Source organism: Syngnathus typhle, linkage group LG1 (assembly GCF_033458585.1).
Source record: "Syngnathus typhle isolate RoL2023-S1 ecotype Sweden linkage group LG1, RoL_Styp_1.0, whole genome shotgun sequence".
Taxonomy (NCBI): Eukaryota; Metazoa; Chordata; class Actinopteri; order Syngnathiformes; family Syngnathidae; genus Syngnathus; species Syngnathus typhle.
Genome location: NC_083738.1, coordinates 19462755 through 19487133, shown reverse-complemented (window position 1 = coordinate 19487133; position 24379 = coordinate 19462755). Strand labels below are relative to the sequence as shown.

The following is a 24379-nucleotide window of genomic DNA, read 5'->3' as shown; positions in this document are numbered from 1 at the left end:
ATAGGAATTTACAAAAACAATGGTCAAGCAAAAAACACCAGCAACCTCCAACCACTTGTTAAGAAGGCTGCAAAATTTGAACAAATGCGAAAATAATCAAATATACAAAAGGAGGCTGCAAAATTTTCAAGGCTCACAGTTAACCGGAGAACGGATTTGACCATTCTACTGGTCTAAAATATTTGGGTACTGAATACATTTAGGAAATACTAATGAAATATAAACGCAATATTTAATGCATTTTAAAATGATCACAGAACTTTATATGTTTTTAAAGACGACGTGAAGATCAGAATACAGGAAGAGCCCACAACTCGGTTCCAGCAGGCTCGGTTGTGTAAAGTTATAGACGTGCGCATGCGCGGTTCATTCGCGTCGTGCCCCCACTCCTCCCCAATGGCAGTATTATGAGACAAGCTATCCTTAAGGTTAAAACGTGTCAGTCGTACCCGCTTACGTAATTTTCTTGTCGGTCACTACGGGACAACAGAGGCTTCTCGTGTCCTCGGAGAAAACAGTAGCAGAAAGTCACCAGCTGTGGCGAGATGTTCCCAGCTAGCAGATACTCGAGTAAAGGTACGTCGGGCTAGCTGCAAACTTAATAAATCCTTTGCTAATTCACAGAGACGTGAAACGAAGGCATATTTTAGAAGCTTAAATCGCTCTCTTGTATGTAATAACATTTATTTAAACGTATGTCCTTGTGTGTGACGCACACAGAAATGCTGCAGTATGTGCTAGCATTAGCATGTATTTTAGCACCATGCTAAAATGTAGGGTAAAGTTCATTTGGAATATGGGTCATCAACTTTGCTTACATATATCACGTATACTCGTTGTTGCATTTTAATAGGGTATGTCAACAATAAAATAATTCGCTTGTTGGGAGGGGTTTGTATTTCTTTTTTTGAACAAAAAAATAATAGGCCAGTACAAAGTTTGTGTTTTGCAATGTTGCACCTGCTCAGTTATCAAATGCATTGCTTGAGATTGTGGGATGTGTTATCTAAAGATAGAAAGTAACTCGGATATTTCCAAGTGCAACTTATTTATTTTCTAGCAGGTCCCATGTTACTAGTAAAAGGTAAACAAGTGGAGGGGGGGGGGGCGCTTCCACTAATGTTCAAGCAAGTCATATGTCAAGTCATACAGTATTGATCATTCCTATATTTTTTTAAATTTACGGCTTTGTGCTCAGTGTTGTAAACACGTTCACAATCACGTTTTTTTTTTTTTTTTTTTAAACTCAACTCCAAAGTTAATATTTAACCTGTGAGATGTTTAAGTCAGGTTATCCCTTTTATGGGTTTTATCGTCACATATGAACTCGCATGTATTTTTAGCACTTGGACTTTTTCCCAATTTGGTCAAAATGTTAGGAAGAACCTCCATAGCATACTTCACTGTGATGCTTGGTCCACGGAGTGATCTCTACAGCCCCAAAAAGATTTTCCTAACTCACATTTTGCGGATCCCTTGGAATATCTTCATGCCCTATCATCAACAATCGTTTGAGAGTGTTTGTGTGTGTCAGTATGTATGTGTGTGTGTGTGTGTGGGGGGGGGGGGGGGTCCTGGGAATGCTCTTGCTCAGGAGGTCGGGCCAACGCCCTGTCTAGTATTTTATCAGACAATCGTGTATAATTATTTGATCATAAAACGGCTACGCCTGGTCCAATTGGCAAGCAGCTCGATGTGCTCTTAACTGTTGTCCTCTTCCTACAGCCCACAGGTGTATCAGGGCTTTGAAGACGGTGCAGGGAGAGCACACGTCACCTCAGCTGTACACCACATTACACAGACGGAGCTGCTCCTCGGGGTCTGCGCCTCGCATCACAACACACTACACCGTACACCCTCGGGACAAAGATCCAAGATGGGAAGGTCAGTTACTTTGTATGGGTCCTGTGAAAAGTGTGTACAGCGGAGGCTGGGTCCATCAACGTGTGTAAGAATGAATTGCTGGTGGGGTGGAAGTTGCGGTTACTCTGTCCATACACACTGCCCTCTGTACTTATTTTTTCAAAAATAATATCACACAAAAAAGGTGTGTGTGTGTTGTATCCACTTTTTCATTCCTCCACAGCAAGGTCGAGGTCTGTGGACAAAAATGGCCATAGGAGGAGTTTGTTTCTGTGAACCATTTCTACAGGTTTCTCTATAGTTCTACAATCAATTCTTTTAACAAATCACGGGGTGCTAATTGCGCACTGTGTAAGGGATGTGACTGGAAAGACTATTTTATTCCGAAACAATTCCTGAGCTTTGTAGACGTCCCAGGTTTATCCCAGTGTCGCAGTTCATATCGTTATTTAACACAAGCCTGCGGTGAAGCCAGTGTAATGAGCTGTCAGTCATTCTGCATATGCGATGCGAGAGCCGTCAGTGACAAGTGGGTTTTCCTCAGGCGTGGAAATGGAAAGGTTCGCGGACGAGGCGGACGTGGTGATCGTGGGAGGGGGTCCCGCCGGTCTGTCGGCCGCCATTCGCCTCAAGCAGCTAGCTAACGAGCAGGAGAAGGAGCTGCGCGTGTGCCTGGTGGAGAAGGCGTCTCAAATGGGGGCGCACACGCTGTCGGGGGCCTGCCTGGAGCCCAGCGCGCTCCACGAACTCTTCCCTGATTGGAAGGAACGAGGGGTGAGCTTCCGACGCCGACTTCTTGCAGCTTGAAGCAGCGGAGGCTTTTCCAGGTTTGATTGGAAACACCTCTGCTGCCATTGGATCACAAGTTGCTTATTTGAGAAGAGTCTTGAAACCCCATTTTCCAAACCGAACCTTCGTTTGTAACCCTGCTTGAAAGCCTGTTTTGAAGAACTAATGCTAGTTGCATACCATACCCAGGCTAATGAATGAGATGAAAGCATGAATAAAAATAGTACCTCTATTGTAACATTTTTATAGCGTCATTTTGTACTTTTCACCAACATATTGTAAAATAAGGTTTCTGTCTGGTGGTGGCGGCCATCCTTGAGTTAAATCCGCCCAAAGAATGAACTGAATGAATGTTTCCTCACTTGTGTATTGACTCTGAGCCGTGCCTGTCCTTGCATACGATCATCATCTTAAGTTAAATACCAATGTGTCTCCTCTCTTTCTTGCCTCAGGCTCCGCTCAACACGCCAGTGACGGAGGATATCTTCAGCATTTTGACAGAGAAGCACAGGATCCCCGTGCCCATGTTACCAGGTACTGTTGGTCGGTGGCATATATGCTCTGTATCAATTGTGTCACGATAAGAGTCGAAATGGATTGGTGTGTGTGTGTGTGTGTGTGAGACAGGTCTGCCCATGAGGAATCATGGCAACTACATAGTGCGACTGGGCAACTTTGTCCGCTGGCTGGGCGAGCAGGCCGAGGAACTCGGGGTGGAGTTGTATCCCGGTTATGCCGCCTCCGAGGTCACGCTTTTGACATTTTGAATGAAATATAGCAATCCGTTTTAAATCATGTCATCCTGTTCTGTCTGTTGGTTTGTCATGTTTCTTCACTTTGTGTCTCTTGTGCTGTGAAGGTTTTGTTCCACGAAGACGGAAGCGTCAAAGGAATAGCCACCAACGACGTCGGCATCGCCAAAGACGGCTCACCGAAGGTACCCTACAAGCACACGCCAAATTCTATTGGCTATGTAAGGAATTTGCGGCCAATGAGCATCTGTGTCCAGGACATCTTTGAGCGGGGGATGGAGCTCCACGCGAAGGTGACGTTGTTTGGAGAGGGATGTCACGGCCATCTCGCCAAGCAGCTCTACAAGCACTTCAACCTGCGTGAAAACTGCGAGCCGCAGACGTACGCCATCGGTCTCAAGGAGGTAACCGACACCCTGGCGCCTTAAAGGTCACCTAGTGTAATAATCTCATCCATGCAGTAACTGCCATTCACAGTTTACCGTTTTTTTCCGTGTATAGTGCGCAAAATTTTACTAATTTATTGTCCTAAAATCCGGGGTGCGCATTATACATGGGTACAAAAGAAAAAAAAAAAAATATATATGTTTTTTTAATTTTTTTTTTTTTTTTTTTTTTTTAAGTCCCAATGATCGTCACACACGCAGGGAGGCAATGGGTCCCATTTTTATAGTCTTTGGTATGGTCTTAACTAGGCTGGATGTAATTTTTTTTGTTGGCGTTGATTTCTCCGACTGCCCTTAAACGCACCACCGCGCTTCGTGCGCGCACGGGACAGCAAACGAGCAGGTGATCGAGCAAGCGTCTGATACGAGAGCATTGCGGTCGCATGGAGCGTGTTTGAAGTGAACAGCAGAGAAGAAAGGCAAAGTGTTGTGAAATAAAATGCACAGAACGGATGCGCAAGACACGTCAGCTATATAAAGAGCGAGAGTTGTTTTCTTCCTATTAGTTTCAATTCACAGTTTAATTAGCAGTTTCAATCAGCAAATAACAAAATGCGTATTACAGGTAATATTTTATTTCACAACACTTTGCCTTCTTCCTTTGGTCTCTGCTGTTCATCCTAAAACACAAAGGCGCTCTTTAAGCAATGCGACAGTGAGCGCCCGGCGCGCTGCACCAAATTAAGCTCCCTGCGCAGTGCGCACTGAGGTCCACTTAAATTTTAGAAAGTACATCAGGACTTTAAAAATATCTTCTAAATTTCAGCGACGGCTCTGTCACAATAATCGACCAGCCCGGTGCAGTTGGGCGGTCGGCGGCGCGCTACGGTTGAGCGTTCTCTCGCGCGCTCTCTCTCTCTCGCTCTCGCACACACGCAAACCGGATATCATACGGAGGCCGCCATTACAGATGCGCAGAACGGATGAGCAAGACACGTCAGCTATATAAAGAGCGAGAGTTCAGTTCTCTACCTAAATCCGTATTACAGGTAATATTTTATTTCACAACACTTTGCCTTGTTCCTTTCTTCTCTGCTGTTCACTTCAAACACGCTCCATGCGCACGGAGCGCGGTGGTGCGTTTACGGGCAGTCGGAGAAATCAACGCCAACAAAAAAAATTACATCCAGCCTAGTTAAGACCATACCAAAGACTATAAAAATGGGACCCATTGCCTCCCTGCGTGTGTGACTGTCATTGGGACTTAAAAAAAAAAAAAAAAAAAAATTTTTTTTTTTAAAAAAATTCATAAAAATTGGGTGCGTATTATACATGGGTACAAGCTTTTTTCCAGCATCAGCATGCCATTTTTAGGGGTGCGTACTATACATGGGGGCGCACTATACATGGAAAAAAACGGTAGTTAAAATTGCGAGATCCGCTTCCACAAAACTTGGTGACTATCATCAGTATCTGAGTGATGCAATGCAGCACTTTTTATTGCAATATCAACTAACTGGAGTGCAACACCAAACTGTTAGTAAGAAGGCATGTAGTATGCTGAAAAACATTGTAATGTGGTCCCTTTTCACACCAGTGAACACCTCGCGCCTAATTCACTGACTTCGCAACGAATACATCGCGCTACGCATACGCACGGACTGCAACATGTGGTGCGTAAGTCCTTTGCATGATGATTATTTTGCGTTGATTTGAGGTGTGGAGCATCGATGAGAAGAAGTGGCGTCCGGGCCGAGTGGAGCATTCGGTGGGCTGGCCTCTCAACAGGAACACGTACGGCGGATCCTTCCTGTATCACCTGAACGAAGGCGAGCCCCTGGTAGCTCTGGGCTTTGTGGTGAGTTGGAATTGGTGTACATTTTTTTCTGAACTCAAACAATACCCATTAAATGGTCATGTTGGTTGCACACAGGTGGGTCTGGACTACTCCAACCCTTACCTGAGCCCCTTCCGGGAGTTCCAGCGGTGGAAGCATCATCCTTTTGTCGCCCCCACACTGGAGGGAGGCAACAGGATCGCGTACGGAGCCCGCGCCCTGAACGAGGGTGGCTTCCAGGTAAGGTTTGAGCTATAGAAGAAATTCATGGACACACAAGACCGATCCTAAACTTTTTCATTGCTGTAATTCAAAATGATCTTCAAATGTTGTCGCGGTAACCCTGTTGAACGACATTGGCGCGAAACAGTCTGAGATAATTGCTTCGAGTCGTGGCTCATCTTTTTAATTCTTTCGTTGGGTTTGTCAAAGAACAAGTGCTGGAATTTGCCCAAAATGGCGTCTTCACACCAAATAGCGGTTCAATTGCAGGCCTGAAGACTTTTTGCAGATCTCATTAAGATTGACAACACATTTTTGTGTTGATTGTGAAAACTCATGTAGGGGCTTACTAAACTAACTTCAATGTTGATCAGTGAAACTGCCTGAGCTGAGGACAAGATTATCTTTGAAAGATGTGGGCTTGATTTGCAAAATGGCGAACAAACTGCTTTTGTGTTGTATTTTGTCATCAAACTTCAACATTATGAACTGCCCTCAGGCAATTTAGGAAACTAAAAATATTGTTGTCTGGCGCAGTCTGTCCCCAAACTGACGTTCCCGGGCGGCCTACTGATCGGCTGCAGCCCCGGCTTTATGAACGTGCCAAAGATCAAAGGAACGCACACGGCCATGAAGAGCGGCATGCTGGCAGCGGAGACCATTTTCCCACAATTGCTGGCAGCGGCTGAAAACGGCGGGTCGGAGACCGCAGGTACAAAATACAATAGCGGTGCACAGACTGTTGAAGAGCAACATTTGATGTACTGGCAATTGAATATTATTAATATGGTACATTGGACCTTCACCGGCCATTTGAAGTTCATGTCAGTACACCGTGCTACATTTGAGGGGTTGCAAACCATTAATTGTGACGTGTTAGAGGTGCAAGGATCATGAGATGTAAACGTTGCATTAGTAGTGCACAGACTCTTCAGCGGGTTGAAATTTGGTCCTTTAGGTCTGCATGTTCCCGAGTACGCCGAGGCCCTGAAGGCATCGTGGGTGTGGAAGGAGCTCCACGCCGTTAGGAACATCCGTCCGTCCTTCCACAACTACTTTGGCCTGTATGGCGGCATGGTCTACACAGGACTCTTCTACTGGATCCTGAGGGGCAAAGAGCCATGGACGCTCAAACACTGCGGTGAGTCACAATTTGCCGAAATATGGTTCGACCTCGTCTTACCAGAATCGCCTTATCTGGTTTGGGTGCGCGTCAGGCCGCGACGCCGACCAGCTGAAGCCAGCCAAAGACTGCACACCCATCGAGTACCCTAAGCCTGATGGGAAGATCAGCTTTGACCTGCTTTCCTCCGTGGCGCTCAGTGGCACCAACCACGAGGGGGACCAGCCCGCCCACCTTACCCTCATGGACGACAACGTGCCTGTCGACAGGAACCTAGCCATCTACGACGGGCCTGAACAACGCTTCTGCCCGGCAGGTAAATACCCTGTGCGCAGACCCTGAAATAACATGGGGTCCGAGTGAGAAGCGCAAAGACCATTAGATATTCAAAGTGCACAGACATGTATACTCTGAATGTGGTAAATTAGATCTTATAGTTACAATAAATGTCCTGATCCCATACTTTGCATTCCACGTTTTTCTCAGGCGTGTACGAGTACGTTCCCGTGGAATCGGGTGACGGCATGCGGCTGCAGATCAACGCTCAGAACTGTGTACACTGTAAGACGTGTGACATCAAGGACCCCAGCCAGAACATCAACTGGGTGGTTCCCGAGGGTGGAGGTGGACCGGCCTACAATGGAATGTAAACACTGGCCCGGCCACCGTTTCAGGAAAATACGGTAAACTTGAACCACGACCGAAAGAATATTCAGGGCCTCTCGCCGGTAAAAATGTGCCTCTTGTTGCTTTTATACTGTCAAAAGTTTGGATATGCTGTCTCATTGTATCACAAGTGTGGTCAAACTTTTGACCGGTAGTGTATCTATGTATGTACTGTATGGACACAAATCATGTTTAAAGAGACCGGATTTTATTTATGATGTGACACCACCGCTACCACACAAAAAAGTGAGGCTTCAACATATTTGCATAGTAGTGGCCTTCAAGTATATTAAATACGGACTTACGGATAGCATTTTTGATAAGTTAACATTTATTCCTGGTACATTTTGTTGTACTTTACATGTTACATCAGTGAATAAACTAGTTGACTGTTGTGCGCTCGCTGAGGATCTTGTCATACGTTCCAAGGACAAAATGGTGACCACATTTGCCATTCAGTATCGAAAAACGACTTGAGCTTCGTTACATCAGGAGGCGGATTAAACGAAGGGGGGAATTTAGGCAAACATTTTGGCGTAGATTTTCTTCTCTCTTTCTTTCTCCTGCTGGACTTGGATCTGCACACGCTTCATCTCATTGCTGATGGCTGCCGGAGAAAGTTAACAAGTATGAGTAATTGAGGATGGTAGTCACGCTCTATATTTTTCACTTTGCTGTTGTGAATGTGAATCGGCTGCATTAGAGATGCGCAGACCATGGAGTGAACATGATGGATTCGGGGTGTCAGAATTGTTAATATGGTACGCCTGCACAGGAGGTGCACAGACCATCAAATGTCTATCTTTGAAAATGTTAAATTAGTGCTGCCTGGCTCATTAAATAGAGTCAATCAGACGGCTTGGTGTAAATATGGCCCAGACCTAATTATTATTACAACGGCTGCGTTCGATCTGGCATGCTTATCTTGCAGTTTCTCAACAAAGGCAAACACTCACCTTTGTCTTCTGGCGCTATTCCCTGAGCGGTCTTCAGATCAGACTGCAAATAAAATGGAGGTATTAGCACAAACCAATTTGGTTCCAGACAATTTGGACGTTTGAAGTATCAAATATGTTACCATGGCTTCGCCATACTCTTTGAGACCCTGCCAGGCCTGAGCCCTGCGGAAAAGTGCCTTGGTGTTGCCTTTGTCCAGCTCCAGAGCCTACAAAGAAAAATCGAGACGATTGAGCATACTTATAGCGTAGTATCACCACCTAGTGGCTAAGTCTGTCAACGCCAAACCTCGTTGCAGCTGTCTACGGCCTCCTGCCACATTTGCAGCTTTAACTTGCAGGCAGCCGTGTTGAGGTAACAGCTGAGCACAGCGGGCACCAGCTTCTTTTGCACCGGAGACTCCTCACCCTCATCCTCCAAAAGCTCGCCACACGTTTCCAAATACCTGTAGAAAAAGGCATGGACAAGATGCCATGTTGTTGTCTTCTGGAATCATAATACAAGTGGTTGGTTATTAAACTTGAGAAACCTGAGAGCTTTGCTGTATTTGTCGACAGCAGCATTCCAGTCTTGACTCTTAAAAAGGGTGTTTCCAACTTTCTTAATGTCCTCGGCCACTGACACAACTTTGTCCACCTGTGGGTGGGAAAATGATTGAAAAGAATCAATTTTGAGGAAATTAGAATCAGCAAAGTGCACCATTTATGGTATTAACATACATATATGCTCCATGCTTGTGACACAATTTAATACATTTAAAAGTCAAAGTGTGTGTGTGTGTGTGTGAGAATGTTTGGACAAAATAAGGGAAAAAAGCTGACGTACATCCTTAAAGTCAACATCTGAGTCCTCTGGGAAGTCATGGTGGGCATCCCCCGTGCTGTCACAGCTGGCAACGCCCCAGCTGTCGCCGTCCTTGTGGTCGCCGCAGTCAGCAATCACGCAAGGCTGAAAGAAGAAAAGTCTTGGGTCGCTTCTCAGACATTTTGCGATGGTCTCACTCTCAAAGGTGTGCCGCTGGTCTTTCTTTACCTTAAGAGGGGTGCTGTCTTCGGCGTCGATCGCCTCGAGCTTTCTAACCACGCCCATCCCCTTGAGCACTTGTCCAAAGACCACATGCTTGCCATCCAGATGTGGCGTGGGCACCGTGGTGATGAAAAACTGCGAGCCGTTGGTGTTGGGCCCTGCGTTGGCCATGCTCAGCAGGCCCACTTGGTCGTGCTGACAACAACATGCACGCAATGAGGCCGCTTTTATTCCATCTGATGAATTACTGCCCCCCCCCTTTTTTTTTTAAACAAAACTCAAGCTATTGATTTGGTTGCTGTGTGCAATGCGCTCAAGAAAATCACAAACTGAGAACTACAACGATGAAAAAAACATTACATTATAAACAAAACAATTTGTGGTTTTGCGGACAAAGACCAGCGTTGTCTCTCTTACCTTGTAGTGAAAGTTTTCATCCTCAAACTTCTCCCCGTAGATGCTCTCACCACCCGTGCCGTCCTGGTTGGAGAAGTCACCTCCCTGGATCATGAACTTCTTAATAACTGTCGAGAAAAGTCAACTTACAGTTCAATCGTAAAAGCACAGTAATCCAAGACAGGATGTTGACGCCACATACTCCTGTGGAAGGGGCAGCCTTTGAAGTGCAGAGGTTTCCCTGTGGTTTTCCCCAGGCCTTTTTCTCCAGTGCACAGGGCTCGGAAGTTCTCAGCCGTCTTGGGAGTGACGTCAACAAACAGCTCCAAAACAATTCGGCCAGCTAAGGGAAAACAACAAAAAGACATGCACTTCAGTACAAGAGCTCCATTTGTAAGGTATTTAAACATTTTTAATATTTATGTATGAGGCCATATTCTCTGTGCATTTATTGTATTTAACCTCCTCCGACAAGCTGTGGAGTGTGTAGCTATTAAATAATACGTGCTTGTTAATACCTGAACATAACACCATCTCTGACAGTACATAGGGTGGACATAGTACCTCTGAGGTCACACTGCTCAAATGTGACGTTCAATTACTTATTTAGAGTGAACCAAAAACTGTGCGAGTGCGCACTAGGCGCACCGAATCGGGAAACCTTGAGCTAGTGTTCTGCATTTAGGAAGGAAATGAATGGCGCGCACTCTGCCTCTCCAAATTCAAATCATGTGCATGGAGTGGAATATTACACATGTACCGTATGCAAGCCATATGCAAACATTGATATGCACACTTAGTCCATTTAAAATAAATCCGTTGGGACATTAACACGAACAATCAAGTTGTTCCGATTGAGCACGAGACACCTAAGCTAACAAGGCTAGCGGTAACTACGATACTTACTACCGTTTTATATTAAATTGTATGGGTCTTCTTACCTCTAGCATCGCCAATGTCAACGTCGAGGAAAACGCGAGGGTTTTCAGGATTGGACGGCTTGTTGGTGGGCACTGGGTGAGACATTTTGCAACACTATTGAACCGTTAGCCTATGCTAAGCTAGCTACACGGCGGCCGGCCGGTGTGACTGGAAGAGGGAAAGTTCTGGAAGTACCCCGGAAGTGGCAGGTTTTGTATGATCCATCAAAATAAGAGCGACTCGGTTTTTCAGCCCATCACAACTTTATTTTGAAGGCGTCACACAATCGTGATGTGCTTGTACAGTATGGTATATGTACATACAGTATTATAACAATGTCCACAGAAATAGACATGTTTCTATATACATAAGAAGCACTCAAACTGGGCCATGTGTCTCTATATTTTGATGTTAAAGGAAAAGATCATTAGTAGTATTTAATTTTAATCATCCAGCGTCTGGTTCTGCTTGCCATTTTTTCGCTAGTCTCTGTTTTGAGTTTTCTGCATAGTGGTCATCTTCTTTCTGGCATCAGGAAAATAAAATAAAAATAAAAAAGATTAAATGGGATTTTACATGTTGAATTTAAAATATAAAATGAAAATGTTCTCTTTTATATAGCCCGTTTGTACATGAATCTGGATATAAAAACAATAGAAAAAATCAACAAAAACACTTAATGATTCTCAAAGATGTTTCCATTCAATTGGCATGCTGTTGTTTTTAAAGCATTTTTTAAAAAATTTGGTTTTCCTTATTTTCAGATTTCCATTAAACATGTTCAGATAGTGCTGTCTGATTGAATCTTTTTCCTCATTTTTAAATCTTTTCAAACCCTTGAGGATAAATACACAACAAAAATTCATCACAATATCCATTTTGACAGGCCATCAGCTCCACTTGACTGCAAAGAAGCTTCTGATTTATTGCTCCCAACCTCATTCAAGACTGCAAAATCTTAAAAATGACTCAATCTCGCTGAAGGAGGAAACATGGTTATCCGCTGCGGTATTCTTATCTGATGCTCTGTGCGTGTGCGGATGCCAAAGTGTAGTGTTGCATTATGGATGAGTTGAGCTAACAACACAAGACACTCAACACTGCCATACCATTTGGCATGCGTCATGTGATTCTGCACAGCCGTGGCCGAATAAACACACGGTCTTTGTTGACTTACGATTGCTGCAAAAACTTGGAGCTTGCTTGCGCCTCTACTTCCATTCGTGTGATGCTTTTCTGAAAGGAAATTGATCTTTCAAAAATATATTTTACATTGACAGACTTAAAATTAAGCATGCCCTTCTAAAAAGAATTTAGCAACATGTGTAAACAAATAAAAATACTGTCATCTTGGTATAATTAATTTGAGTTATGTATTGTAATTAGTATTTAATTAATCATTTCTGAAGCTTTACCCTAATTTGCATGCCACTGCGCAGTGTGTTGTGGTTCAACATTGAATTGTACTGCCAGCACCAACCCACTTCGCCCACGTAGCCATTCTTGGGTAAAGGCGGGGGCGCAGCCGGGGCTGCCCTCCACAGGTAAGACAGGTCGCTTGTGGCCCCAGGGGACAATGCGCCCATTCCCACATTTGGGGACTGATTGGACCTCGGGCGGTAGTCACCGAAACCATCCGGCCCTTAATGAGCATGTGAGGAAAAAAATACACCAATTAATACAAGTTACTTGAATGTCGTCAGGGTTCTTCTGAGCACAGCAGAAAAAAAAATCAAGACTTAAAAAATCGTGGAATGTTTTGGAAAAAAAAATGCTGACAAATAACTGTTCATTCTTGAATGAACAAATTAAATCTAATAAATTAATACAGTCTAGGCAACCAAAATGATTGAAGTTGTGTTAAATATCATATCATGCTTTTATACTACTACTATACCACCATAACTGTTTCTAATAAGATAGTTTTATTGAAACTTAATGACAGCTCTGTCTTACCTGTAAAAATAATTCTTTGTCCTGCAGATTCTTTGCAGTTTTGCATGATGTCCTCCTCGGGACGTTTCTGTCAGGCGTAGAACTGTGCCCCGCTGAGAGATGACGTCAGCGAGGCCCTCCTCTGTGACCATGGGTCATGATCGGTTGGCATGGGAACCGAACTGCTGATGGCCTCATTTACTTTGTGACTAGGGGAAGGAGGGTAGAACTCTGTCAAAATTAGTAAACGTAATAAAGCACCATTGATGACCAGTAAATGACGTGAAAATACAAAATTATCTTCAAAGTGCATTTTTAAACGTTTTAAACAACAAGAGGCGCGCGTTTACTTGATCACAGAACACAGAAATAAGTATAAAACTATCATTTGTTCCATATCTTGCCACTAGATTGAGCTAAAGCGCCGTTTTGCCTACTTTGAGCCGCACCCCTCTTCTGTCTTGCTACATGGACTCGTCTACGGGCCTCCCCGTAACACTCATCTGTGTGAGGTTGGCAGAAAGATCGCCGTCTGCCAAGCGGGAAGTTACCGGAGGTTTCTTTCAAAGTAAACTATAAAACCCAACGTTGACGCCACGAATAGAAATTATATAACTGTAATATTAAGAATTATAGCTGTAATTTCCCATCTTTGTAATTTCCCATCTTTTTGTAACAGAGTCGATCCGAAGCACAATATAAGTATGTATTAGTTACATCATTATTGAAGTACAGTAGACATCACGTGAGGTTCTTGAAGTACGAAACTTCCTTAACTTCTACATAGTATAAGTATGTATTAGTTACATCATTATTGAAGTACAGTAGACATCACGTGAGGTTCTTGAAGTACAAAACTTCCTTAACTTCTACATAGTTCCAAAATAATTCTCTGTTCCTGAACACTGTAAACATATCTATTGGGAAGATGAATAATAATACTTGTACTATATACTTGTATGTATTAATGTAAGACTTAATAATACGCGTAGTACTGGTAGTTTATATTGTAAAGTTGTCACCGGAATGGCTCGAACCTTTATCTCTCGCTTTGACGCGGCCGCAATCAGTCAGGGTTCCACACGTGTAAAGTAAGCGGTAAGACGACGACCAACGTACCCCAAGACGGAAAATGACGAAAGTTTCCTTCAGAGTAAAAGACAAAACGCCCAAACCTTCCATGTTACCGAGTTAAAAATCCTCCACGTGTGGTTAAACTAACGACATTTAGTCTATTTAAAAACCAGCATGATGTATTTGCATCTTATTATTCTTATGAGCTCAAACACGTACCTCCGGCTAAGTTTATTTTGAAAATACGTGCAGGAACAAGTCATGGTGTTTGACTTCTTTCTTGCTGCCGCTGCCACCATTCAGTCACCATGGTGGCATACAACAGATCAGCACAGTGGGAGCGGCGGTGGAGCTAACGCGCACCGCACTTTTCTGAGAGTCCGTAAGCGGAGCACCATGTTTCGTCCGTGAGTGGCTTGGCCGTTTAAGAAAAATAGAGGGGGGAAAATGGGCACCGCGTTATTGTCGGCGGGTTAGTCTTTCTGGCCCCACTCCCCCTCCTTTTTTTGTCTTTTTTTTTTTTTTTGTAGCAACGAGCAGAATGGCGGTGAACAGTACATAAAAGGGGAGGCGAGCTTAGTCGAGAGCAAGTTTGGCGATTCTCGGTTGTCGCTCGGTCCAGTACCGGGCTGAAGCCAGGAGTCCACGCCGAGGGGATAGTGTTTGTACAGGGGGTTTAAGCAGGGTCCTTGGGCCTGGGGCTCCGGGGCACTCCCAAAGCCTCCAGCCCCACTCGTCTCTTCGGGCAGACGGCCAAGTGGCTCTCGGATCCTGGAGGAAGAGGTGGAGGCCTTTCTTTATCTTTCTGCCCCTCCCGTCTTTTTGGAGCTAAATTAACATTTTGAACAGGATTAAATCGCACCGTCCACTTCCAAGACGATGAAAATGGCGTCCTATGTGGATAACAGCTTTCGGGAAGCGGTGATGATGAACCCGGCGGACAGAACGCAACAGGTTTGACCTTTTATCATTTTACGAAGCACCAGTTAAAACACACTAAAAGTATTTCATGTGTTTATGTTTCGGGTCGCGCATGGTTCCATGCCGCTTAAGCCGCCTATCAGGAGAGATAATCGGCCAATGCTTAGCATAGCAAGACGTGCAACTCTTGCAATAACAATAAGATGTCTTCAAGGTAACATTTTAAATTCTAATTCTGTGCGAACAAGATCGCTCATTTGATAACATTGGCCTCTTTTGCTGGGATATTATCTTTCAATCCCGGTTTCCTACCCCCTGGCTTTGCTACCATTGAAACTTTGCTTCCACAATAAGAAAGGATGTTATGATAATGCAACCAGGTGCAGAAAGTGTTTTGGAACCCCGGTTCACAGTTTATGTTCGATTCTAGGCTCTGGCATATTTTCGTGGAGTTTAGTATGATACCAGTTAACCGGTCCCACATTACTATAAAGTTCATTGGGGCCTCAATTCTCTATAGGTGTGAGATGGAATCCTATTTGAATCTATTTGGAAAACAAGTCCTATGGCTCGATTCAACCATTGCAGATTACAGACATACAGGAAAGGGAATTGATTTTGTTGTTTGCAAGCTCACTGGTACGGCTGTTTGTTTTTCCCTTAAAAGATGGAACAGATTAATTGGTGTTGTGTCTGTCAAAATTGATACATATGCCAGAAATAGATGCCATGACTGACAACAAATTGCCACAAACAAATAAAAAAAAAATATATTAGCAAAAATATAAAATTATTCAACCATTTTAAATTCAAATTGAACAAATCAAAGCTAGAAATAAACACAAGACAATTTGACAACCTACCTGAAGAACACGATTGCCAATTAGATATGTAAAATAGGCAATTGGTGCACAATAATACTACCACTGATGTCATCACCGTGCATTTGAATTCGGGAAGCACTAAACAAGCTTGAACATGCTTTCAAATTTTATGTTTTTGCTTAAAAAAAAAAAAAAAGTCATTTTGTGCAGGTGAATGGTTTTTCATTAGACAGCGACTCCCCTCACACGTGCGTCAGTTCTTCCTTTCCGCACGAGTGCCGCTTGCACTGCAAATGGATGTAGCTTTTGCACACAATAGACGATCAATACGCCACCGCTTGACGCAGCGGGAAGCAGGTGCTGGCGGCAAAGCATTCAGAAGCAACAGTGCTGGCTCGTAAGCTAAACCAAGCTATGCCGCGCCGCGTTATGTCACGTCTGCTATAATTGCTAAGGCGGCCCTTGTGGTTGCTTCGTTTGGACAGCTGTAGTCAACAGAATTTTTATTTTGGTCACTCAATTAGGACTGGATGCAAGTTTTTCCCAAACATTATTGGGTTAATTCATCTTGAAATGATCAGACACTACATTACACTTGATGTAATGAGCTTTTGTTCCCTAGCTAATCAAGTCAAGATTTTCAATTGAATGCTAATCTTTCGTAGTGTTGTTTGAATCTAACACTAAAAAAGGAGGTGTGCGTGTACATACGGAAAGTGTTATTCTCACTTCTCTTTCCACCGTTAGTGGCGCCAAAGTGGCACACCTTTGCCTCCCCCATGAATAGAAACACCTATCCGACTGTTGGAGCCACCGTGCCCCGCTAGCCGTGTTATCCTTAAGGTGTTGACGACATCCGTTTGGCGGGATTAGTAAATCGTCAGAAGGCTCAAGACCGTCCCCAGTTGACCCTCGGTCTCGCACCGTGTTAAAGGCAACGGCGAATAAATATATCTGTCGGCTTCAAGTGTAACTTTATCAAAGCTTTTACCAGCTCACTGTTGTGTGTAAAAGGTATGTAAACCTCCTGTCTTCTAAGCTTGATTGTTTTGTTGTCTTTGTGAAAGGCAATTGTGTAACGTCAGGAAGAGGGTGTGAAGTTGAACACCTGTTCCGCTGCGATTCTGGCTGCCGCCTGCATATTCTTTTAGAATCAAGACAGCTTCACACCATCATTGGTTTAATTGGTGGAATTCAAGATGACTCGTAAATCTCCCGGGCTTCCGGGGTTCTATTGTTGTGCGGAAGGAAGTTGGTACGAAATGGAGTCAACCCCAGTCACTGGGTTCTCCCGCCCTCCTTTGTGAAATTATCTTGTTTGATGGGTTCCGTGCAAAGGCAAATAAATGTCAAAGGGCATGCCTGGTGGCTCCAATCTCGCAGAAACTGTCAAAGGGTAAGCGAGTCTTTAAGATGCAGACAGTCTGTCCTGAAGCTTACCTTGACCTGTTACCTCTCACGTCTGGTCGTCTTCAGCCAGGTGGCCAAAGCTAAAGGCCGCAAGTGGGGTCATCTGGCGAGGAGGCCGCATTCTAGCAATACTCGACTAGCATCCCAACAGCAATAATTGATACAAAAAGAAAAAGCAACAGCGAGTGGTCGCTGCAGGTTGTAAAAGGATTTAGGGTAACTTGGAAAGGTGTCAGGATGCGTATGGAACTCAAACAGGATGAAGTGCTGCTAAATAGAACAACCTTTCCTCCATTTTTCCCCCCCTGAAGTTGGGTGTGGGTTTGTCACTTCCTTCCTTGTCCGGTTTGGCAGGAGCCTCAAGATTTGAAGGAGTCTAATCCCGCCCAGGCGACAATGGACTTTTCTAATTCGCCAAACTTCTCGCGGGTCTTGGAGTGATGTCACATTCTTCTTCTTTTTGGAACTGTACTGCATCTGCATGCCACGACCGTTGCACTGATATATTGCCGCCTTGTTTAAATCTAGGGGGAGGGTGATACTTTTAGACGATATTTGTATAAAAATGTTGTGCATGCTCATCCGGGGTCGTCGTATGCTCGTCAAACATCACCCGAGGCCACGTAAACACGATTATTCAATTAAAATGATTGATGGTGCAGTTTGCGAGGATTGCTTTGCGGAAATGTCAAATGTCTTCACCAGTGTGGCCAGGTCCCACATTTACCCTGTCTGCAGCTTCTCAAACACCAGCGTTCCTTTGTGCTCAAAAGTCCACATGCGACTAGACAAATACACACACTAGTTTATGTTTAAACTGGGGTTGAGGCGAACAATGCATCAACTGTAAAACAGAACCCTTAAAAAAAGCTCTTGAACGCGAGTTCGTTTTTGAAATTCGCTTTAACCTTCAAGCTGGTTGATGTCGTATGATTTCAACGAAGGAGTCTTACAAATTGTCCTTTTGGCTTGTTTTATGCCAATCATCAGTTCCTGGTGACAGCGCTCGCAAAACATGCGAGCAACGTGATCGATCATCTGTTCAACATGTGAGCCTCGCGTTGCAAGCCAGTCCAGCGAGACTCCTGAAAAATGTGCTCATGAGCTCATCGTTTGTCCACGCGGGGCGATTGCTAACGTCACGATGAAGTGATTTTCAAATGCGTCTCTCGAGACTGCTTGCTTTCCAATCCTGCGAGTGGATGCTCAACGGATTCCCTGAGTTATGCGAGCGTTGCATATTTGTCGGAGTAGGTGATGAAACTTGTGATTTACACTCCCAGTGAAATGTTACTTCAGGAATGCGTCGTGCCGACACACTTTTGATGTCATTCTTGGCTGCTGCTTCAAGTCTTAGTTTCTCCTTGAACTGTGTGCCTTTTCAAGTCTTATTCCTAGTTGGCCAACTTTCTTTTGAATTGGGGATGATTTGGTAGTATAGTGTACTTTGTTGACAGGACTGTGTATGACATTGTGACTTTGTTAGTTGTATTTAGCAGTTAAGCACAGCATTAAGTATGGCGGAAAACTCACGACAAATTTACAAGGGGGAGCAGTATATTCATTAAGTAATATTAATTCATTTGTTGTACATTGTAACACAGTTGGCTGAATAAGTTGTCTTGATTTGTTTTGCCAGTTGGTAACAATTTGAAACATGCAGAGTACGCCATTTAAATGAGAGGTCACGATCACAGCAAAGCTTTTTATTGGCCCAAAGCTAAGGTAGGGAGAAGTCATTGATTTATGTACTCTTCGAAACGCTGTGAAGTATATTATTGGCTTTCTGACCCCAATTTGAGAAATGCTGACCAACAGGATTTGGAACCAGTAGCACTTTGGAGTTAACAAACAACTCATTCAAAACTGCAACAGCCCGATTTTTTTTTTTGTAAGGAAACGTTTTCATTGTTCTCCACGCAGTGCTCTAATGTCCCGGCCTCAAACGGAGGAGGGACTTTGTAACCTCTCGGGTTATGTACGTATATGTAGGTCAAACAGCCTCGATTGATGTGCGTCGCCTTCTTCTCGCGTGATTATTTTCACCCTCGACCTTGTGCTGGTTTGTAGATTTGAATGCTAGCGTTCAGTTATCTTGTCACCGTCAGGGTCACACAGTGTTTTTGTTTCTACCCCACTCAATAACAACGCACACACGCACCCACATACTAGTTTCATACGCCAGTCGCTTTTGTTCGCATTCCTTGTGATATTTATAAAGTAGGAAGAAAAACAGCTCGGCCGTCGGAGGCGCCATAAATTCCATTGGCCTTCATGGCGGAAAGTGGCAGCCGAAGCTCCGTTCGCGACCACGGAGGGGGAACCGCAATCTTTGCATACTTAGCCCAAAGACCCGCCAAGCCATGGAGGATAAACCCTTTGTGACGTTTGGTGTTTACACGGACGCGATTGAGTTACACTGTGAGGCTCGTCGTGAAAGTAGGGGCAGCTCTTATTTGACGTTTTGGGAAGGTCGCCGTTCGGAGAAATTAAGCAGATGGAAACAAAACATTTCACTAATGTAACAGGCATGGAAGGAAGTTCAGAACATTGCATAATATCAATTATCTGAGTTGATTAGTAATTAAAGGCTCACAATCGACATTCAGAGAGACTGGCTAATGGTTAGCCAGTTCACAGCCAGCCGCTAACTTGAGCCATCGGCCAAGTCCTCTTTCAGTCACTAGGCCAGGCCAGACACAATCCAAGTCACGCAATATTACAATGTGTTGAACATGAGCCTCGTCATTTAGTTTGTTACCTAAATGCCAGTTAGGCACACCAGAGTCTGTAGATTTAGCCGACAGCATGAAATTGAACTAGATCAGGATTTGCCACTCTAAATTCTACCACTGCAAACTAGACCGTTTTATGGAATGTCAATGAGGTCTATAAAATAGTATGTATATTGTTGGACAGAGGCTGGTCACATCGAGTCTACCGAAAGAAAAATATGATACCTAAACATTGGGTCAAGATCGACTGCAGTTTTTGATTGCTGGACAAAAGAAAATGGTAACAGCTACAGCCATCCCAGTGTGGATCAAGATATTCCTCTTTTAACGCTTAGATAAAATGTTGTCAATGACGAGTTAGCCGTAATTTAGCTTCAGGCTTGCACTTCGCTGCATAATCTGCAGTATAATCTGCCTCTTGGCAAACCGCTCAGACATGACGCGCATCAGATGGCGAGCTGATTAATTTAGTGTGATTAGAGGTCCCTAAATCCCAGAATACGGCTCCGGCACGCCTCTAATGCTTGTTTACAGCACTGCTCACAACGGAGAGACACAAATTAGGTCGATAGGGCTGCAATGTTGGTATCGGTGGGTTGTATCAATGTATTTAGTTTTGAATTAATCAACGCATAGTAGCAGTTTTAAAAATTATTCTGACATCCAATGAGGACCCTTATGCCACAGTACAGCTGTATTGACACAAACTGTATGGAACTATAATTAAATACTGCAAATCAATTCCAGTATTTGATTATCTATATTTCCATCTGGATTCGTTCAACACTAAAACATGAATGTCTTGTTTTTCTTTTCTTCAAGTCAATGTGAATTGTGTAAAAAACGGACATAGATAATGTAAAAAGATGGATGCAGATCATGTAAAAAAAAGTGAACTTAGATTTTAATCACGTAAAAGGTGGATGTCGGAAAAAAAATCTGTCGACTACAGAGAAAGCAGAAGTAGGCATTACTCATAACATTATTCTTGATGGATCGCATTTGTCGGAAGTGACTCACTGTTCAGTAAATAATTGTAGTCTTTGTGTGGCAATGCTCGGCCATTTAAATGAAAGAAATAAAAGTGTTGAGCCATGCTACCCAGGTAATGACTCGTCATGCACCCAAAACTGTCGTCTCCTTGTAAGAGAAATTGTGTTTGTTCCACTTCCTGCGTGTTCAGTGGCGCAGATTGCTTGTCGAGATTTGTCGTGTCGAAACTTTATCTAGGTAATTGATCCTTCGGGGTTTGCTTGGTCACGTTTTTTTGTACGCTGTAGTCTTCCATTGCCCAAAAAGGAAAATGGACAATGACTCAACGTGACCGGATTCTTCCTGCTTGTTGGGAAGACTTGGCATCACGAAGACTATTTCCACATGCGTACTAGCATTTTCCTAGCTCTGGGTTAAAAAGGATCCAGGTCTACTAGTGTCATGGGATATATATTTGTATCTAGATTTTGCTGTGCAAAGTTCCCAATAGTTTAACTGCGTTGCACTCGAGCCAAATGCAGTGCAGCACTTTTGGAACGTGTAAAAAGCTCAAACGCTGGGACACAAAAGATTTTTGGGTTTAGAATGGAATGCTTTTTATTCCTATTCACAACCAGGAACGTTTCTAAATGTTCACCTCTTTTGGCAGGTGGTGTGATTTTCTTCTTTGTTATGCGCCATTGACGCGGTTTTCCGGTTGTGACTGCTCTAATTAACATTTGCCTTGATTGACCCTCCGTTCTCCCATCTGGCTGCACGTTTCCTCCTCACTTAACCTGTTCCCGCTGCCTCTAACCCCGTCTCATTAATCATACCGATCTCCATTTGGATGCATGCAAGTGTACACTGTGCAGAACAAAGAAGTATCGAAAAGAGCCTTGCATAACACCACATTAGCACTTCTCTTTCGAGGGCTTGTGTAATATACTTGAAGAAGTGTGTGCTTTTCCTCTGCCTTTCAATCATTAGGTTGAGGTTCTGTGTGGAAGGGAAAAGAATCACTTTGTAATCTCAAAACAACATGTTTATCAACGCTGTTCAAATATAGTCAAACATATCAGTAATGTGTGAAGGACAGCGTTTATAAAGTGAGTTATGTACGGATGAGGGGGAAAAGGAAGGCGCATTAGCGGCTATGCGGTCTCTGGAATGCTTTGCAGCGGTGCGCTAAACGGCCAGCCCAAATGCGACTGAAATTGGAGGCAAAGATGCGTCGAGTCCAGCCGCCTGTGCGATGCGCACCCGACACAATGACGCCCCTGTTACAGCCAGCTTCTGCCCGTCAAAAGCACTTAAGGTCACGCCAATTACACGGCAGCTATGCCAGGAATAATAGTGTTTACCCTGAAAATGTATCAGCTGCGAACCACTTCGCTCGAATAAAGCCACAAAATGAATATACTGTACGGGGTTAGCATTCGGGAGTCGCAGCAGATTGGCTGATTAATTTGATCAATTACTTCAAGTTCCTTTTCCAGGGCGGTTTAGTTTCGAGAAGTCGCAAATCCCAGGATGAAAAACACACGAATCTCGGTTTGATAAATGTCATTGGGCTTTTCTTTTTTTCCCCATATCCCAAAAATTGGAAATATGATCCTATTTAGTTTTAGAGCCCGTCACCCAGTATTGTTGTTGCAGATGCATGTAGAGGACGTATTGGTGCACCAACAAATCAAATGTAGTACAAAATGGTAGCATTCAATTTGGAAAGGACCGAGGTTGCCATATGAAGTCCACCATCCCCCTGCGATCCTTTTGTGCAACATCCTGAGGATGTAGCCTCAGACGCCCGTCTGCGGCCCAGGCATTCTTGTTTTCCCGAGGCGGGACGGGAAGGCCCCCCGAGCGGGATGTGCGCAGCGCCGTAAACAGGAAACTTTGCTGAGGAACGGCAGAAGCCCTGATGCAAGAAAATGACGAGGAATTTAGCACCTCATTGAAAAACGAAGAAACGATCATCTTCGCAGAGACTGAATGTTCGAGGATTGCCGTCAGCCAGCACAGAATGACAAACCAAATCACAAAACCCCTTTCATGCTGACTGGCTCTAAACATTTACTCCACGATTAATATTTGTCACATATTCAATGCGAATAGATGCAAGTCGTATTCAAATGTTTTCCGAACACAGAAAACCAAATTCAATACTTGCCTTTATTCAACTGTTTACCTGTGACCCAGATGATTGGTCATTTTGACGTTTTGTGTTTACATGCAAGTTTTTGTATTTACAGGCAAACTGCCTGTTAGACTACAGCTTCCATTGAGAGGTGGCTGTGTATCATCAATTCGTTTCATTTGTCAGAATGACATCAGTGTGATGCAATGAAGAACGCTTGTTCTGTGAGGTTGTTGACGCGGGACACTTTTTTTATGTGAAGTTCTAATAGTAATGAAAGTATCAATGTGTCTCTCACGGTTGTTAGCAGTTAGATAAGACCTATTTTTTTTAGTTTCGTACTTTTTTTCAAACTTTACTATGTATCAAGTGTCAGCTCCTTTTTTTGTGTGAATGAACAAACGTGAACGCAATCATGTAAATGTGCTAACAAATGGAATGCGGCTGGCCCGACCGACGCTGTCGTGAAAGCAGCCTGTTGCCTAGCAACCCCCAGGAGTCGCATTGTAATGCTAGAATTAATTAGTACTGAAGCGAGCACGGCTGAGGCGGCATAGATTTAAAAGATACATGGTAGAAGAATAGCATGAATATTTCACATGGGCTTAGACGAACAACAAGGGCAAATCAGGACATCTGATGTTGCCGTCTGTATCCGGATCGCACCACAACAGCCAACAATACAATACGAAATTGTAGCCTTACTGAAAATGAGACTACAGCTCGTTGTCATATTTGTATTGTATCGTGAGAGGTACTGAGTCAACTTTTCTTTCTTGCGCATATATTGATATCCACTTTATTCTCATGGTCAAATTCTGGACATGACTATGACTTCAGAAAGTCCTCTACTGTCGGTCATGGCTGGTATTAGGTCAAATGGAGTCGTCGCGCAGTACACAAAGCTAATTAGCCTCCTTACTGACTTTAAGCGCTTAAGTCCCAACTCAACGCGTTTAGCTCTCACTGGTCTTGGCGAAATCTTGAATTACACATGCACCTGTTGATGGAGACAACACGCAGCTGTTGTATGAACAGGAAGTAAATGACAGCTAGCGGAATAACCACCGCTAACACAATTTGATGGAACTGGTTGATTATTTCCCGGTGAAGCGCAGCAGCTGGTCAGCATGGCGACGTCCTGGTACAGGAATCAGGGAGGCATGTGAATGAGCTTAACAGCTAGACCTACTTGGGCTGCTAGCATAAAACCATCCGCGCCATTGAGACGGGGGCTAATAGCTAACAGCTAAAGAAAGCCTTTTGCACAAAGTGATTTTTTTATACAGCATCATGACTACCTCATGTAGCTTCTTTTTCTGTCACTTATTAGTTAAACAGCATGTTTTCTTTCCCCCAGTTCAAATTAAGCCAGAAGTGGTTCCGTCCGTTCTGATCATTCGCACGCTGACTTCTACGGTCTAGCACTG

At 43.8% G+C, this 24379-nt stretch overlaps 4 protein-coding genes across 8 annotated transcripts in view; 2 read left to right on the top strand and 2 right to left on the bottom strand.

Annotated features, from left to right (window-relative positions):
- Positions 1-350: 350 nt before the first annotated feature.
- LOC133156723 (electron transfer flavoprotein-ubiquinone oxidoreductase, mitochondrial-like) lies at positions 351-8032 on the top strand. The gene is made up of 13 exons (XM_061282646.1): positions 351-576; positions 1726-1884; positions 2408-2637; positions 3105-3186; positions 3280-3398; positions 3512-3589; positions 3662-3808; positions 5508-5648; positions 5724-5867; positions 6387-6561; positions 6808-6990; positions 7067-7288; positions 7459-8032. Exons 1-13 carry the CDS (start codon positions 546-548, stop codon positions 7620-7622), a joined length of 1875 nt encoding a protein of 624 aa, XP_061138630.1. The 5' UTR covers positions 351-545; the 3' UTR covers positions 7623-8032.
- Positions 7825-11129, bottom strand: LOC133156734 (peptidyl-prolyl cis-trans isomerase D-like). Its single transcript, XM_061282657.1, has 10 exons — positions 10959-11129; positions 10220-10360; positions 10039-10145; positions 9628-9816; positions 9421-9543; positions 9125-9231; positions 8884-9040; positions 8717-8803; positions 8595-8637; positions 7825-8245 (listed from the first exon to the last, which is right to left on the bottom strand). Exons 1-10 carry the CDS (start codon positions 11041-11043, stop codon positions 8157-8159), a joined length of 1128 nt encoding a protein of 375 aa, XP_061138641.1. The 5' UTR covers positions 11044-11129; the 3' UTR covers positions 7825-8156.
- A 66-nt stretch (positions 11130-11195) lies between these two features.
- On the bottom strand, positions 11196-13953 carry LOC133156742 (protein SPMIP2-like). The gene is made up of 5 exons (XM_061282670.1): positions 13911-13953; positions 12895-13082; positions 12354-12580; positions 12116-12174; positions 11196-11463 (listed from the first exon to the last, which is right to left on the bottom strand). Exons 2-5 carry the CDS (start codon positions 12938-12940, stop codon positions 11421-11423), a joined length of 375 nt encoding a protein of 124 aa, XP_061138654.1. The 5' UTR covers positions 12941-13082; positions 13911-13953; the 3' UTR covers positions 11196-11420.
- Positions 13954-14247: 294 nt separating this feature from the next.
- LOC133155377 (rap guanine nucleotide exchange factor 2-like) overlaps positions 14248-24379 on the top strand; it is a 67356-nt gene continuing 57224 nt past the window's right edge. For all 5 annotated transcript variants that reach the window (XM_061280674.1, XM_061280655.1, XM_061280664.1 and 2 more), the window contains exons 1-2: positions 14248-14730; positions 14797-14901. In XM_061280674.1, coding sequence (XP_061136658.1) covers positions 14827-14901 — 75 coding nt within the window. In that variant the 5' untranslated portion in view covers positions 14248-14730; positions 14797-14826. The remainder of the gene's footprint in view (positions 14731-14796; positions 14902-24379) is intronic.